Genomic DNA, 19,298 nt, shown 5'->3' on the forward strand with positions numbered 1-19,298 from the left:
CTACATGCAAAGGAAAAAAAGGAAATGATAATTGGCAGAGTGTGGTTCCACGTGGAGTCCTGACACCGGCTAACTTTACTTTGTTAACTGCTGAAGGAAAAAAAGGGACCAAATGCATGGGATTTGGTCCATTTTTCCCTATTTTGCTAATATGTTTGTAACAACTAATTTTTTCCATCTAACTGTATTTGAAAAGTAGTTTTTATTTTTTAATTACTATTCAATGAAATAATGAAATGATAATAATAATTATTAATTATTAGTTGATGTTAGTGAGTTTACAAAAATAAAGTTTTGTTTCAAGTGTTTAGTCCATTGTTTTCCCCTCAGCTTGCACCGAAGTGAAGTTCGCTGATAGTTGAAGTTAAAATATTTAATATAATCTTTAAGCGATTGTTATTCTTTAATTTCCTTAACATATCTTAAAATCGTAGAGTCCAATTACAAAAAAATTCTTACCACTTAGGCTACCGTAAAATCTTGATTGCTTTTTAAAGCCGTTATCAGTTTAGGGGGGGGGGGGGGGGGGGGGGGGGGGGGGGGATTCCGAATATGGTTTTGTGGCGGGCTGCTTCACCAACTACACTCCCTGAAGCCCCCGATACTGCCTTCACGAGGTGCTCTAGGGTCTGTAAATAGTAGGGCAGGTTGCTGAGAACTAGTGGTGAAGTCCCTGTAACGGCTAATTGCTGCACGTTTTCTTCTGCCTGATGTGCAGTGAGAGGCGGCTCGGCCATGTTCACTCCCTTTTTTCCACTCCACTAAATCATCTACATGTATTCTTTAGAAGTAAATTGAATTTTAGGCACGATGAAGCGACGCAACTTCAGTCCTTTTTCCTTGCGTGCAAATTTTTTGGTTGTTTGAGGGTTTCTGTACCAATCGGGCTGTAAAAATCATCCTTCAGGCATGCAAGGAAAAGGGATCATCATTTTATCATTTTATTTTTAATTATTTTTTTATTATTCATTTTATTATTTCATTAAATAGTGTTAAAAAAATAAAAACTACTTTTCAAATACAGAAAAATTAATTTTTACAATTATATTACAAAAATAGGGCAACAATGGACCGAATTCCATGCATTTGGTCCCTTGTTTTCTCCTCAGCAGTTAACGAGGTGAAGTTTGCTGGTGGCTGAAGTGCAAATACCTTAAATCTAACTTCCGTTTCAGGTTGAGGGAAAATCAACAGTCCGTGGAACTAGAGCCCTGGCAGGACTTCACGAGGAACCACACCCTGCCAATTATCATTTCCTTTGCATGTGGAACCTCTTTTGTGCCTAAATTTATTTTAGAGTTGTGACTTAATTGGTTTTTGGATGTTTCTGATTATGACAGACCTTTGGACTTGAATTTTTTCCTATCTACATACATAACGTTATAGCTGATGTAAGCTTTCAGTTCACGATTTCTATCCTTTTTAAGGTATGGAAGCAGAGTTTTCCGTTCAGTTTAGACTTTTTTAGTATAGTCCCCCGCGATGCTGATCCCAGTACCATGTAGTTTTTCAGTTGCGATAAGATCATTTTCTTATCCTAAAATCAACGTAGCTGAGTTAGGAGCTGTCGCGGTTTTTCCTGGATTTGCCCTCCAATACGTTAACAGAATCAACCTGGTCTGAGCGTAATTCAATATTAAGATGCATCCAAAAGAACACCGAAAATAATTAAGTTGCTTCTTCTTAGCGCTCTATCCATTGCCTTGATTCTCTGGCCTTGTTCTATAATAATCTACATCAATTTTTCTTGCTCGACTTTAAGCTCTTTATTTTCCAGCGCAAGATGGTGAACTTTATTCTGGAGAATTGAAAGTGAGGACTCCAGATTCCCCATTTTTTGCATTAAATGTTCATATTTATTCAGAGATTTCGAGAGCCATTATACCGAATAATTGAAGTCACACAGAGATGACAATACGAACGCACGGTTCGTCTGAAATAAAGACCTTGAGAAAATCGGCAGTTTCAACGAGAACCGCTTTTTCCTTAAAATTGATTGCGGCAATGGTTGTAACTCTCACAAAGCACATGAAACGAAAACATTAGTCAAAATTAGTTATTCTGAAAGCATTTATTGATCACGAATCGTGGTATGCAGTGGTCCTTGAATGTCTTTCGATTTTACCCAATGTCCTATAATTTTTCATATAAATTTCATTTCATATAAATACATGTATACATTCGAGGGTCATCCCAGTGGGCAAAAAAATTAAGGATGTCCTAGAGACGTCTTTTATAATGTTTCTTTTGGTCATCCCCGGGATGCTCTTAAAACTATCATGTCAGTACGAAAGATGTCCCTAGAACATCCATGTCTTTAAAACGTCTTTAGATCATCTTTAGGAAATTGGACGCGTTAGAGACGTTGATTGGACTGACATAGGGCGTCCTAAGGACGTTTTTGGGGTTTTCATAGTTTTGTGCCCACTGGGATGATATTCTTTTCGAACAGATTCTAATAAAATAAATATGGTTGTCGAAATTAATATTATTTCGTTTTTCGCGCGCGACTATACCACGTCCCCTACCATCGCAGCTCTCTCTAACTATCGACTCACTGTATGCTTGCACGTGTATACGGCGTAGCAAAATATTTCGAAAACAAAATGATGAGTTTTATGGCGAACACTACATAGTTGCTATTAGGTTTTGACGAGTCTGAAAAAGGCAGCAAAAAAAAAACAAAAAGAAACAAAAAATCACATCCTCCTTTGGTTTCGGGATGAGCATAAAAATGAAGTAGCCAAAAGATAGTTTACATTCGCGTTCTTTTGAAAATCCTCGGCCCTTGATCTATTTGAAGCAGTTAAAAACAGCGTGTTTACGGAAGTATTGGCGAAAGTAATACAAATCTCGAGGGACAGTCCAAACGTAAGCATAAAATTCGTCCAATAATTCAAATCGGATTTGAACTTAGTCTTCAAAAATTAAACATTGTTCGTTTTCGGTTTGCATGTCTTGCAAACCGTGCATGGAGGTTTTGAAACCGGGTTTCAAAAGACTGGGTGGAAACTTACCGATTCCTTGAGAGCTCCATACAATCTATTTAAAGACGTTCTATCTCGAAGAGCTGACTACACCACTACACCAGGGTTTACGATGTGCCCTAAAAAGTTTTGTGTTGTACGGTGGCTCGAGAACGTGCCAGTTGTACAAACGGGATGTAGTATTTTACCTCAATTTAAAAGTAGGTCGATAACGTGAAAAAAAGATAAACGGGACCATCAATTATCCTTCTTAAAAAAAAACATTGCACAGCAGAGATTGACTATTGTTTTACGCAAAATCGTAGAATATAAGCAAGTTTCGGGTTTTATAGCGTTATTATTAAGCTTTGTACTTCAACATAGTTATCTGTCAGCTCTTGCATTTCTCAAACTTTGAGGCCGATATTTTGTGTGTAAAAAAGTTCGAACGTTCAAAAAATGTGGAGATTCAGAAAAAATATGTGAAAAAGGCTCCTAGTTTTAATTTCGTCGGAAATAATTTTCAGTGAAGTTCCTACCCAAATGAAGTACCTAAACGCACTTAATTGTACTCTTATACAATTTTCAAAGTTTCAGCTTGATATCTTATTTACAAAAAAAGTTCTTAGGTTTAAAAATATATTCAGTGAACTGATAAAGTGAGGTCGGTAATATAGGTATTTGGCTGTGCCACATGCCCTTAAAGTAATTGCAATTGCAAATGAATTAGACACAGGTTGATTATTTCAATATGGATAATAATTATACATAACATTAAAACGTTTCCCACAAGATATTTTCGATCTTAATACATATGCTTATAATCTTCTATCTTTGATTTTTCTGCGCATAATTATGGAAAAATGAGATTACTGTTGAAGTAAAACATTTTATTTTTCATTTAAAAAAAGTAATAATTTAAACTTTATTTTCTTTTTGAAGACAATATTAACTGGAATAACACATCATCGAACAAATAATGTTTTCGCAACATGTGGTGAAGTATGTCAACTATGGGATGAAACTAGGAATAAACCAATCCGTACATTCAAATGGGGTGTGGATAGTTTACATGACGTTAAGTATAATCCTATTCAAACCAATTTACTAGGTGAGTTTACTCGTTTATTTATCACTTTAATATCTCCATGCTTCCTACCTTGCTTTGGTATTCTAAAATTTTTAAAAATTTGGTAAAAACACATTTGGGAAATCTTTGTTGTATGGTTAAGATCAAGTATATGAATCTATTTGTCTAGTTTTTTGTAGACATAATCTGAAGAGTAGAACGATTACACTGGTGAACCAAAAATGATATATGTTTCCGTTGAATGTGATGTATTAGTTCTGAAGTATTTTTTATGCTAAATTTGAATCTGTGCTAGATTTCTTTCCTATCAAGTGCAGTTTAATGCGCTCAGAATTACTAAACATAAAGTTTTTCTTCGCTTATGTCGAATCTGAAGTCAGATTTTCCAAATTAGAAATTACTGATAAAATGTGATGGACCATGTATAACAGTTTTTTCAATAATGAAGGTACTCAGTGTAATAATATGAAATTAATAAGTCTAGGGTTTTTGGATCGCTGATAACGAATAACGACCATGTGAAGCTTGCACTTTGTTAAATTTAAAATAAAGTAGTCACAAGGTGCCTATTTCAAATCGTCCTTGGCGAGTTGTCATTCAAATGTCTTCAACGTAAATTAGAGAAATGCATTCCTGATAAAGGGCAGTAATGTTGGCTGAGACGTTAAATCAAGATTGTATAAATGATGTTTGACGCCTTAAATCGGTTTTTTTGTTGCCATAAAACCAAAGAAAAAATAGTATTTAAATTATATTCATAGCAACTGTCTACGAAAAGGAGAACCAATTTGAAATCTAACTCTTAATTTAATTTTAAGTACTGTACTCCAATTCTACTTTTGGAGACTTGCTCCATATTTTGGTTTCATTAAAAAAATCAAATTTCTCTTCAGATTTTCTTTTTTTTTTAAATTATTATAAGAACAGATGTAGCTATTGTGATAAGAGGTTATATTTGAAATATGAAATAAAAAAATAATCGAATTGACCTGACAAATGTCTTAAAAATTTTTGTTTTGACCTCAAAAAAATGGTAAAAGTTTGTTTATAACCAAATTTAGGTGCAAGTATCTATTAAACTACACTTGATGGCCAAAATAGAGGGCAGATTCACGTTCAGAAAAAAAATAGTTCGAAAATGATATGTGGCATCCAGCGGGAGCATAGGTCATTTTTGTTGAACAATGTTTTTGGTAAAAGGCGTTTTTCCAGAAAAAATTATATTTTTTATCTAATCGAAATTAATTATGCGTTTTAATTGATGGTAACACACCAGCACGCTGACGCGCTGCAATGACAAGCGGAAGGCAAGGAGAATAAAATCTTGCGCGTGGAATTTCCATTTTATTTTGATTGCGTGCTTTGAATGAAAGGTATAATTTACGTCTTTATTTCAAAGCGTGATTGGAGATTCGATAGTACCAATGGAAGGTAGGAGGGTATATCCTGGAGATACCGACTAAACACCATTTTAAAATTGTATTAAATACCTCTTATTATTTGTCAGCGGCCTGTTCAGCCGATCGCAGTATAATTTTATATGACACCAGAGAAGTTGGACCTTTGCGCAAAGTAGTCATGTCATTACGCAGTAATAAACTTTCTTGGAATCCAATGGAGGCATTCACGTTTACCTGTGCGAATGAAGATTACAAGTATGTTGAAAAAAATAGTTTAAATTGGGAATGGTTGTCGACCATTTCACCACCTGGTGCCGCAAACTGATACTGGAAAGAGTAGGTACAATTTTATAGATTTATTTTAATTTTCGCATAAAATTGTTTTGACGATTGTTTTGTGAAGTGTGAAACAATGATTGAGTACTGAAAACAAATCTTCATAAAAAATAAATCGTTTTAGATAGAATTTCCATCGTATACTGTGAAAAAACAAATTTTTTTCAAAAAAAATGGTTTAAACATTTATGTCTCTATTTCATGTAAGTTTCAATGTATTGTGAGCTTAAATAAACTTTAATTAATGTATGTAGTGAAAACTTTTATTCAGATTATCCAGATTATGAAAATAATGCGAATAATAGACGATTGAAATCGAAATGCGAATTTTAACCTAACTTTTAGATCAGATTTTGAAATAGTAAGTATTACATGTATAATTTAATAAAACTTTACTCTAAATTCATTTTTGCTTCAAAATAAGTCAATTTTAATTTATAATTTGTTGAAAATCACAATAAATAGTACAATAATTGTTTGTTTTTTTAAAAATATATTTCTGTCAGAAGATGTGCCTTTTTTACTGTATTAAGATTTAAATTCCACCGAAAACCCTTCGTTTCATATAAAGACTTATTTTTATTATCCAATAAATACTTTATAACTCCACCAAAAAAATGTTCAAAACACTTTTATGCACAAATTAAAATGAATCTTTAAAATCGTACCTATTCTTTCTAGTTTGGATTTTTGTCACCAGGTAACGTATCACAGTTTAACCATTCCCAATAGCTTTTAAGTGCTTAGAGATGAAATCTCATAAAGAGATGTGTAATGTATATGTGTTATATTTTATTCTTTCAAGTCTGTAATATATATGTATTTTTTTATATACAGTCGAACCTCGATAATTCAAACCATCAAGTTAAGCAAAAAACTTCGAGTTATGGAAGAATTATGTATATTTTGACGAAAATATGTACGCCTGGAACACACATTAAGTGCAAAATTAGAACAGAGTAGAATATAGACAAAATACAAGAAATATCAGGATTTCTAACAAATAAAAGAGCGCATGTTTGATATTAAGATTATTCCTCGTAAGAAAAATTTGTTGGCCTGAAAACGGCCGATTGTCAAAAATTTAGTACTCAGGATCGAAACTTACTATTGCGCAAATTATGACTATTTCAGACTCAATATGCAGAATATTTCTTGAAAAAGTCTGTTAGTTTTGTTTGTTGTGTTTTTTTTTATTGAAATGTTATCCATATAACTTTCAGTCACGTTAAGTGCAGACAAATCTCATCTGTAGTTCCGGGTTGTTCTCGAATATATTTCCGTAATATTTCTAGACCATCGGTGGCCTGGGAAAGAGTAGTTGCTGATGATTCTAAATCGTCATCACTATCTGCTTCTTCTTTACTTAACTCGTTAGAAACTTCTTGAAACGTTGTAGCATTGAGGCTTTCAATATCAGTCGGATAAGATAGAGTAATAACATCAGAGTCCACGTTGACGAAGTCTTGGAATTCAATCGCACTCATTACAGGAAAAAGTTGCTGATGTCGACACCACTCTGCTGGACTTTCTTCCACCACTTGTTCTCCAATTTTTGTGAAGAAAAAAGAATCCAGTAAGTGGTTAGATTCAAGACTATAAGAACGTTGAATATGTAGATTGTTATCAAAAAATAAAATCAAAACAAGTTCTATTTACCATTTGTAAAACCTGCTTTGCGGAAACAGTTAGCAAGTGTTGATTGTGTGACTGCTTCCCAAGCCTTATGCAGCATTTCAATGGTATCCAGAAGACTGACGTCGTTCATCTCTTTTCCAGATTCCAAATTTCGCAAATTTCTTCACATCACACTTCTCCGATAATAATGTTTCACGTCCATGATGATTCACTGGTCCACTGACTGCAGTTCGGATGTCATATTTGGTGGCAGACAAACCGCTAGGATTGCTTTCAGTTCATGTAAAAGAATCTTAGGTTGCGTAGAATAATTGTCGACAAAGAGTAGCACTCCTCTTTTGATTGACAAATTTTTTATCTAAGTCGAAAATACAAGATTCATAGACCGCTGATGTCATCCATGCCTTTTTGTTATTCATATATGTAACTGGTAATGATTCCACCTTCTTTTTCTCTGAAATATCTTGGTTTCTACGATTTTCCAATCACAATCAGTTTCAATTTTTATGTTCCAGTCATATTGGCTCCTGTCATGACTGTCACACGTTCTTTACTCTTCTGTCCTCCATGACAAGTATCCCCTTTGAATGTCAAGGTTCTGCCTGGTGAGCAGTAGTCGTTCTGTAGTCTTCACAGTCAAGTTCAGGCACATGTGCATTTATATTATTATCTCTACAATGCCGTTCCTGCATTTGAATTTTCCCAGACAACCAGTGCTAGTTTGAAATTTCAGTCCAAGATACTTCGCGCACTCCGCAACTTTTTCTTGGATTAATGGTCCCGAAACTGGTAAATTATAATCTCTCACTTTGCATCATCCACTCCATCATACCTTGCTCAAGTTCAGGGAAACTTGATTCTTTAAACCTTTTATGCGGTGGCAAACTAGGTGCTTATTCCACCTCCATGCAAGTTTTGTCCTGATCCTTCAATATCGTCGATAAAGTACTCGTAGAGATACCGAATCCACTTGCTATCAGTTTTTTACGTTTTATTCCTGTTTTAACTTCGTTATTAATTTTTATTATTATATTCAAATGTCGTGGCCGAAAAATGTCTTCGAGTTATCGAATATTCGACTTATAGACGTTCGAGCTATCGAGGTACGACTGTCTTAAAGTCTGTAACGTATATTTATATTTTATTCTTTCAAGCCTGTACACATTTGATACACGCAAGTTAAAAACACCAGTAAACGTACATATGGATCATGTTGAAGCTGTCATGGATGTGGATTACAGTCCAACTGGAAGAGAATTTGTTTCAGGCAGTTATGATAAAACAATACGCATTTTTGAAGTGAATAAAGGACGATCACGAGAGGTTTATCATACTAAACGAATGCAAAGAGTTACGAGCATCTCCTGGTCACTTGACAATAAATATATTCTAAACGGTAGCGACGAAATGAATATCCGTGTTTGGAAAGCTCGAGCTGCAGAAAAATTGGGAGTGGTATGTATGTGCATGTAGCATTTGAATTTCATAGAGATAAAAATAAAATAAAGATTGACACTAAATACGCTCGTACATTCAAATGAAAAAGTATATCATATTCCTCGTTATAACTTTGTAAAAATATTTAAACCCGGGCAAACGCATTCCTGACGAATTTGAAACAGATCGTTTCATTATATAAAGCCGTTTGAATGCGGCCTCCTTGTAACGGTTTTCGTGATAATCAATGCTTGAGGCGACTTAAATAATTGCACTTTATAAACGGAAAAGTTCTTTCATGAATTTAACGCTTTGGATTCGTCGCCTGTCAATTTGTATGGGGCTGGTGGGGTTATAAAAAACGGGTAAATTCAGCGGAGTTATGCAATTCCGTTGCCAGAAAGTGTGAAGAGCGAACGCTCATGCGCATATTACGCTTCACATTATGTATTTGTACGGCTATCACAGACCATGTCTGCGACTGTCCTTATATCAGGGTTCCAGTGTAATCGTGTAGAAAAATGTGCGGATTAAAATTTAACTAAAACCACAGACTTTATGATGAGTCATATTTTAACTTTTCGGTCTGGGAGTTGGAAGAGAATAAAGTTAGAAGAAAATCTGCAGGGATAATGAAACAGATATGGGGAATAGGAAAAAGAAGGCGAGGAAGAATGTGGTTATTTGAAACGCTGTTATAGCCGATATTAGGCTGTAAATCAGAGATACGGAAATGGAAAGAAAGGAAGAAGATTGCTAGTGTACAAGAAAGGTATGTAAGGGGGCGCTAGGATCAGAGTGGAGGATGCCTGGATGTATGATGAGTGAAGAAGTGCAAAGGAATCAATTAAATACTAAAACGGGAAAGAAGGAATGGAAGTTTGAGACGAAGATAATGTAGGCGGAAAAGTGTTTAAAGAAGGTAGAAAAAATAAGAGGAAGGGTGATATAATTAATCAGATAGGAAGAAGAAAGGATGCAATATTTTAGTGCTAGAGACATAGGGCTCGAGACTGAAGTAAACTATGAAGAATTGGAGAAATGGGACAGGGAAAGACAATTAAGGGAAATTTGGGGGTTGATAAAGGAATTAAAATATAATAAATGGTACCCTAATGCCGAAGTCGAAGAAAAACCTTCCCCAAGGTTCTTTCAATATTAATAGAAGGCGAGAAAACGACTCAAAAAATCTAGTCTAAAATTAAATCTAAAAACAATACGCTCTAGTTCGATCATTTATGATAATCTGGTCAAATCCGTAAAAAAATAGGTTCCTACTCTGTTGATCAAATCAACTTTTCGAAATCCTGTTGTGGTACACGAAGAGTTCGAAGCAGTGGAAACAAACGTAGAAATAATGACTATTGAACCATCCATAGAAGAGGCCCTCCAACAAAGGATAGTAGCCCTTCAACAACAAACTAGAATAACTGAACTGCGAACAATAGACGTTACCGACGATTCAGGCACAGTCATAATTGTCCTGCACTAGAATTGGAAACTGAAGTAAAAGTTGGCACAATAAATTAACTCTCGACTTGATATATGATTCTCATGTCCCTTATTGTATTGTCAGATTAGATAAAGAGGTCATAGGGGATAATAACACTATTAAAGTGACGACCCGGTCGGTTGACGGAATGGAAGGTAACCTGGATCAGATTGTGATCGGTTATTCATAAGAAAATATCCTTATTTAAAACTGAAACTAAAACTTAAAGGGTCTAGGATCGGGCGGATATTTGAAATTTGGTGATAAGAACCATAGTCATCGACCAAAATGACGGAGCCGGGCGGTAATGAGAACATGCTTTCAAATAATGGGGAGGAGGCTAACGCGCCCAATCCATTCGAATCATAGTAAACGACATCAGTGGGGGAAGCCCTAACCTGTACTTAACTAACCCAGGCCATAATCTCGACTGTAGTTTAGGCATGAATTCGGTCCTAGAAAATATGACTTATCACATCCCTGATTTCGAAGGATAAACTCTGCCATTGAAAGAATTCATCCAAGAAATTTGCAATGGTGCGGTATTCGTGATCCTAGCCACTGAACCAATATTCATCAAAGCAGTATTGTCAAAATTAAAAGGGATAGGTCGGGAAAGCGTTAGAGACAAACAATTTCAAAAAATAAATGACGACTGTGCATCTAAAGAAGCTCTTCGCCCCAACTAAGAAGTCCCAGTGGTACTTCGAATCTATCGTGAATCTATGTATGACTCAGGCTGAAAAGGTTAGCGATTATTATGAACCGAGTCCAATGACTGCACACCGGAGCAAGACATACTTTAAAGGAAAAGTATAATATAAGGTACGGAAAGAAAAGACAAGCACTATCATTTTGAAACCTGTTACCGACCTTGCCCTGAACGCGTTCATTAGAAGGCTGCCGGAAGAAATTTCGAAGTTTGCGGATACAAGGAATCCATAGATTTGAGTGAAGCTATAGAATATGCCCTACATATAGAAAAGCGGCAAGATTATAAAAATAAGTCAAAAGCTATGGCCTCAACCTTCCACATTTCTAGAAGGGACGACGGCACAGGCGAAATTTGCCCACTTTGTCCCTTTTCTGAACAGATGAACTCTATGGATAGACCAGAAAAGAAAATTTTTCAAGGGAAATTTGAAGCCGTCAACTTTTGAGCAAAGTCCAATACAAACGTTACCTAGTGGAGCCTTTTTATCCCTGAGTTATGTGCAGCTGCTACAACAGTACTGTAGAAATCTATCACAGAACCAGGGATCCGAACGAAACTTTCGTTTCGTTACGTTATGTTATATTTGAACACCACAAAAGTTTCGTTATTTCAGTTACCAATATCGCGAGGTGAAACGAATATCAGCATTATTTTTGTTTCGTTACGTTATGAAAGAGATGAAACATAATGAAAGAATATTGAATGACTAAAAAATACAGGAAAACTTCAATTATACCAGTAACTCAATAATATTGTACAATATTAAGATGATAGTTTCTTCAGATGTATTCGACTTTCAACCGTCCGTCAAAGATCGGAGATCTTTCTTACGAGGTCTGGGGCCACTCTGCAGACCACTCTCTGCTGCTGAAGAGTATTCACCACATTCGTCAAACATATTCTTCAAGGAATTTAAAAATCTGTAAAAAAAAAAACAGGTGCTCCACATAATTTATCAGGATATTCAAACATATTCTTCGAGGACCTTGCAGACTCTGCTTTCCTGCGGAGGCTAAAACCAGTTTCTTAAGAATCAGGGATGGCTTAAGTTTGAACATTTTTCAAAAATATCTAGGTTCTAATACTTCGAAGGAATCTAAAATTCGTAATTATAATAATTTATAAATTTTAAGACCATGGGTTGTTGTCCAGGTTAAAACGGGTTTCAAAAACGCGAAAATAGTTCAGGATTCCCCGGTCGCTTGCTACGTCTAGTTTTAACATTATTCAAAGGAATTTAGGTGCTATACCTCTAAAGGTTTCTATAGGTCTTAATTATAAGAACTACGACAACCCTCGTGCTTCAGAGAATTTACAAAATACTGAGACATTGAATAATTCATAAATTCGCCTTCCATAACTTAATTGGAGGAGAAGTTTCGATTGAAGAAGGCAAATGAGTCAAAAACTCACAATTTAGTTTCGATGTTTCGTTGGCATGGATTCGCCAACCTTATCAGGCATTAATAATCACTAGTTAAAACATGGTTTATGTTTAACACGTCTGAAAGAAATAAATAAAAGTACAGAGCATATTTCGATGTGACTGAACTGACGACGATGTAAAGTCTTGTAAAGACGATGTAAAGGCTTTACATCGTCGTCAGTTTCGTCACATCAAAATGTGCTCTGTACTTTTATTTATTTCTTTTAGACGTGTTAAACATAAAACAGGCTTTAACTAGTGATTATTAATGCCTGATGAGGTTGGCGAACACATGCCAACGAATAGTCGCAACTAAATTGTGATTTTTTGACTCATTTGCCTTCTCCAATCGAAACTTCTTCACCAATACTGAAACATATTTTTCGAGGAATTTTGAGACCCTACGTTCCTGTGAAGGCTAAACTGCATGACCGAGAAAGTGATGATGGTCTGGGTTTACCAGGTGGCTTATCAGGTCGAATTTTCACATTCTTCAAAGGCATTTCGACATTTGGATGTATCTGATAGTCGTAATTATCAGGATCACTACTATCTAGCTGCTGAAGAGAATTCATCTGGTCACTGATACATATTCTTTAAGGAATTTGTTGGAAGGTATTTAGGTGTTAAGATTTCGAAATTATCTAAAAGTATAATGATAAGCAATATGAGAATCTAGGTCTAGCCGAGAATTTACTATAAAATTTCGAAACCCTGCGTTTTTGCTAAGGCTAAAACGAGTTTCTGAAAAAGTGGGAATTGTCTGGGGTACCCAGGTGGTTTGTCAGCTCAAGTTTTAATATGATTCGGAGGAATTTAGACGTTATCCGTTCCGAGGTATCTAAAAATCATAATTATGAGACATGTGACAACCCGGGTACTCCAGAAATTTCGCCAGGCCACTCAAACATATTCTTCGAGGAATTTATCGTCGGGAGGTACACTGTAAAAAAAATCTATTAAATTTCACATCTCTGGTGGATGTAAATAAAAGGACCCTCGTGTATCGGAGTAACTTCACGAATCTGTTGTGATATTCCAATTTGGCCGATAATTTTACATGCGAAAATGTGAAATTCATTATGTGAAAGAATAAAATAAAATTTATCAGGACGACATGTTTCGAACACTCGAAAGCTCAAACTTCGTACAATTTCAAGGGAGATTGAGGAAACACAAGCCGCACACGTTACCACTTACCTATAACACATATGATACTATGGGTATTTTTTATGTTTAAATATTCCGTAAAAAAATATGAAATATACGTTTTGAATAACCGCATTTTTTCCGTCCCAATAGCAGAAAATGTAAAAGGCTAAATAGGAATAGCTCGGATTCGGCCTATTTTTGTGTGAAAGCTGTAAAAAAAGTTGGAACATAGCTGTCAATTTCCTCGCATTAAAAATAAAAATGCTTCAAAATTGATGGATGAAGGCATCGATAAACAATGAACACGAGAGACGCTTTCGTATTCACATATTATTTGATTAATTATTCTAAATTTTTAATTATAAATAAAATTGTTTATAGTTTCCGCCAGAGTAAAATTAAAGATCTTGGGTAAAATTAAAAATCTCGATGTAATTTTCAATCACGGGAAAGTGATTTTACCGATGCATGGTATTTTTACACGCTGCGACTGAATTTTCCCTTCTGAATGTAAAGTTCGTACGAGGATATGGGTAATTTTATTTTTATTGAGTGTGTAATATTACACTGCTGTTCGAGGGTCCTTTTGTTTACATCGCTAGAGGATGTAATTTCACATACTTTTGTAAAATCACACATTGCAGTGTGTGATATTTATAATGATACAATATTTAATTTTCCGAAACTTTGTCATCTTACACAAATTTTTTTTACAGTGTATCTGAAATTACATCAATCACATTTTCGGAAACTAATTAAGTTAACCAAATCGTGACAGTAGTAAGCAAGAAAACAAAAAGCTTAGAACTAATATTTTCCATATTCTTTTGTTTCATCTTTTCGTTTTTTACAAAAATTTGAAACTTTTTTATAAGTCGTTATCGTTCATATATTTATTTAATTTTCAGAGGAATTAGATTTATAAAATAAAAATTATCATTAATAGAATTTAAGCAATCAAATTTTCTTTATTTTGAGTGAATAATGTTTATTTAATTAGAGCGCAAAATAAATTTACAAAAGAACGAAAAATTAAATAACGATGATGCGATGGTTAAAAATGTAAAAATTATGGACATGAAAATACAAAATCGATTAAAGCAAATGAAACGTTTTTTATAAAGACTAATAAAACTTACCTGTTAAGTTATTATAACCTACAATTCACTTCTCTATTTAGATGAAAATTTAAAGTAATTTATCTTGTCTAGAGTATCTGGATCGTCACTGTCTTCTTGCAATTTTTTTTCGATAGTCATCAATGAAAAATAATTAGAGAATTTTATAATACAAAGAAATCTTAATTTCGACCTAATAAAGCTTTTTTCTGGGATCAGGCCACTTCTAGCAAATCCTCTGATTTATTCGGATTGACGTGTAATACTTATAATATTAAGACTTTCAGACATATTTTCAGAGTAAACAAGTAAGTGCCTCCGAATAATTTTAAAAGTCGACCAAGTAAACCACCTGAGAAACCCGGACTTTTCTCGTTTTTTCAGAAGCTCGTTTTAGTATCCGCATAAACGCTAGGTCTCGAAATTCCTCGAAGAGTATGATTGAGTACCTTGGTGAATGCTCTGGAGTACTAGGGTTGTCGTTCTCATAATTATGACCTTTAGATACCTCCGGATGGTTAATGTCGAAATGTCTCCGAACAATGTTAAAACTCGATCTAGTGAACCAGATAAATTCTACAAATCCTCGGCTGCATCCCCCCCCCCCCTTATTCAATTTGTGCAATTATTAATATTTATACAGAAGAAAAGTTAATTGCGGTTTCTGTTTCGTTCTGTTAAATTTGAATAAAATTAATCGAATTATTTTACTCAGTATTCATCTCTTAGTAACAAAAAGAATTAAAAGTATTCATGACTTTGTTTTTAATTTAAATAACGGTAACCAAAATAACGAAATTTTCGTAATACGATAACGTACGTTATGCAACCAAACGGAATGTTTTATTTTGTTTGGTTTCGTTCGGATCCCTGCACAGAACCAATGTGCACAATCACCTCTTCTAACGCCACAAAGACCTCTTCCGATTCTACCGACTGTACCACCTTTCCCGTTGAACCAATTTACACTGAATCATTCCTGGAAAGAATCTGGAAAAACCACTTCTAGGCCCACTTTACCAGGATTATCTAAGGATTTCAACGCGAAACAGACTCTGGGCAAGGACGCTCCCTCGAGCCCAACAACACTGGATTGTCCCTAATCGAATCAGTACCCTAGAATCCCGTGGGATCTTGCGAACATGGAGGGAATAAAAAGACTCCCCAGTAGTAAGAATTGTTTCTCCAAATTTCAGAAACACAGCTGTGCCATATTCCTTATTGATCCAGGATCAGACCTGAACCTAATTAAAACATGTGCACTATTATTACACTTGGAATTTCATTCAAAACGTTCAGTTCTGCTGGTTGGTATAATTAGCCACCTGTGAAAGGCCATAGGCACTATTTAATTGGCCATCTTAGATACTCCCGTTAGACAGGAGAAGGCTAAACTTTCCTTTAGAAATAATACTTTAGTAGCAATGTCGCAACCAGTTACTACCATCCTGTCGGTGGATGCCGCATCGGAGGAAGCCAAGAATTAAACCTTTTCCACGAACCTGTCAGGTCGCCACTAAGACTTAATAGCCAATGATAATAGACATCAATAATGTAGAAACAAAAGAAGGATACATACCCAGAATAAACACAAAAGAAGTATTATATATTGGAAAGACTTTTGTTACTGCAAAAGATGGGGTATGCAGGATTCTAGCTTAAATACCAGCTATAAAGAAATGAACCTAGAAATTCCACCTCAAAAAATGTACCCTTATACCACTTAACTCTAGAATAACAGGAATGTTTTTCAACGTGGGTAAGTAAGTACCCAGATATGTTCTATTTTAATGGAGAGACGCTCACACCTACCCATGTAATTCAATATCAAATTCCTACTAAAGATGACAAGGTTATTGTAAGGAAACCGTATCGGTATCCACAAGCTACTATTGACGAAGTGCGCACTCAAAGAAAGAACTTAGTAGGGGCGTAACCCAGGCATGAAAATCCCCCTGCAACTCTCCTATAATGATAATACAGAAGAAAATAAATGCATCAGGGAAGCGAAAATTTCGTGTAGTCGCAGATTTCCGGGCCTTAAATGAAAAGGTAATAGAAGATGCATATCCTTTGCCTAACATTACAGGTATTCTGGACCACTTAGAAAAGGTGCAATACTTTTCAGTTTTAGATTTGGCCAGGGGATTCTACCAGATTGAGACCATCCCACAGGACCGAATGAAAACTACATTTTTGACGCCCAGGGGACATTTCGAGTATCTGCAAATGCCAATGGGCATTAAAAATGCCCCAGATACTTTTCAACGCTTAATGGATAAAATTTTGACTGGAATGCATGGAACGGAAGCATTTGTCTATCTCGATGACATCAAAGTGCATTCTGAATCCTTGGAGGATAATGATCTCAAAGTTATACGTCTCTTCGATCAAAGACTTCCGAACGTCCAAAACTGCGAAAAACATACGAAAATTCTTAGGATTGTCAGGTTAAAACGAAGGTTTATAACGGATTACGCTAAATTGGCTAAACCTTTAACAGGTCTCTTAAAAAAGGACACACTTCATACGGGGCGAAAGACACGATAAAAGTTTCCGCAAGTTACGACACTATCTATGTAAAGGACCAATACTGCAGTATCCAGATTTTAAAAAGAGCTTTAAATTAACCACTGACGCTTTTGACTGTGCAATAGGTGCTTTTCCTGGCGGCATTCTGATCATTTTCTCTGTTTTCAGGGTGGATCCTATTTATTTCTTTTCTTCGCTACATCCTCTTTCTATCCTGGCCCTCTTCCTATTTATAAACGGTTCGATTGAACCAAAACTATCCGCCCTCAAACTCTCCCTCACTACCGTCTTCCTATATTGAACCCTTTTTTGTCAATTTTTTGCTTGCAGAATACTTTCTCGTCCGAATCTATCAAAAACTTATTATCTTTACTTAACTTCTTTCCGACATAAAACCATCACTCACAAAATCCACCCGCATTCTCTTCCCATCAACTCATCTTAAATTCCACTACAAACTCACTACAATTAGCACCACTCAATAACCACTACCTTCACTTTCATGCCGGAAAAGTAAGTCGGGTTTTTTTTTAACCCTTAGTTGTACGTTGGGAGCGTGAGATCCCACCAACTTAACTTCAGGTTCTTTCCATTTATAAAGAAACAAACTTTAAAAAATGCCTTTTTTTTCGAAAGATTTCATTTTTGAAGAATATATTGAAAATAATAAACTAAAAAACCCTACTCGGTGGTTTTTGAGGTCGCTGATTACAATTCTGAAGTCAGAATTGTTAAATATTAAAATTCAAGATGGCTGTTCCAAAATTTTGAAAAAAGAGATATGCGAGCTTGAAAATATATACTCGGTTTTTTAGTAGAGATTTACAAGCTTATATATCTCTTTTTTTCAAAATTTAAAAATTGCCATCTTCAGTCCGCCACCATTATGACTTCAGAATCGTAATCAACTACACCAAAAACTCAAAAGTAAGAATTTTCAAGTAAATTCACGAAAGAAAAATTAAGAGTTTGGTTTTCTTTCAACGAGTCAATTTGTTTATGGAGTTAACTAAGAATGTCTACCCGATCAGTGTTGTCTATTTTGCTTTTTAAATTTACAAGAACTATTAATTATTTTAGCAATGTCGATTAAAAATGAAGAGTTTAACCTTTTTTCTACGAGTTCATTTGTTTACGGAGTTAACTAAGAATGTCTATATGATGCCTCTTTTCTATGTGGCTTTGTAAATGCACAAGAACAATTAATTATTTAAACAATGCCGATTATAAATGAAGAGTTTTACCCATTTTCTACGAGTAAATTTGTTTACGAAGTCAACTAAGAATGTCTATTCGATGACTCTTTTCTAAGTTGCTTTGCAAATTTAGTAGAATATTCATTATTTAAGTTAGTTCGATTAAAAATTAGGAGTAGACCTTTTTTATGAGTCAATTTGTTTTCGAAGTCAACTAAGAATGTATGTCAAATGACTCTTTTTATGTTGCTTTGTAAATTTACAAGAACTATTAATTATTTAAACAATTTCAAGCAAAATTCAGAGTTTAGCTTTCTTTGTACGAGTCAATTTGTTTACAGAGTTCACTAAGAATGTCTATTCGATCACTATTTTCTTTGTTGCTTTGTAAATTTACAAGAACTATTAATTATTTAAATAATTTGGATCGAAACTTAAGAGTTTGACCTTTTTTCTACGATTAAATTTGTTTACGGAATCAACTAGGAAGTTCTATCCGATGACTATTCTATGTGGCTTTATAATTTTACAAGGACTATTAATTATTTAAACAATTTAGATTAATAATTAGGAGTTTGACCTTTCTTCTACGAGTTAATTTGTTTACGGAAACTATTAAGAATATCTATACGTTAAGCTCTTTTCTATGTTGCTTTGAAAATTTACAAGAACTATTAATTATTTGAATGATTTCAATTAAAAAATTAATATTTTGGTTTTCTTTCTTCGAATAAACTCAATTTTTAATGAATTAACGAAGAATATCTTTTCGATGGTTTTTTTAAATTGACAAGAATTAT

The 19,298-nt window shown here is 34.7% G+C and overlaps 1 protein-coding gene across 2 annotated transcripts in view; it reads left to right on the forward strand.

Annotated features, from left to right (window-relative positions):
• LOC117178351 (DDB1- and CUL4-associated factor 13) overlaps positions 1 to 19,298 on the forward strand; it is a 185,279-nt gene that overhangs the window by 74,777 nt on the left and 91,204 nt on the right. For both annotated transcript variants that reach the window (XM_033369778.1, XM_033369779.1), the window contains exons 3-5: positions 3,909 to 4,077; positions 5,564 to 5,711; positions 8,585 to 8,885. In XM_033369778.1, coding sequence (XP_033225669.1) covers positions 3,909 to 4,077; positions 5,564 to 5,711; positions 8,585 to 8,885 — 618 coding nt within the window. The remainder of the gene's footprint in view (positions 1 to 3,908; positions 4,078 to 5,563; positions 5,712 to 8,584; positions 8,886 to 19,298) is intronic.

The sequence above is a fragment of the Belonocnema kinseyi genome, chromosome 8, assembly GCF_010883055.1.
Source record: "Belonocnema kinseyi isolate 2016_QV_RU_SX_M_011 chromosome 8, B_treatae_v1, whole genome shotgun sequence".
NCBI lineage: Eukaryota > Metazoa > Arthropoda > Insecta > Hymenoptera > Cynipidae > Belonocnema > Belonocnema kinseyi.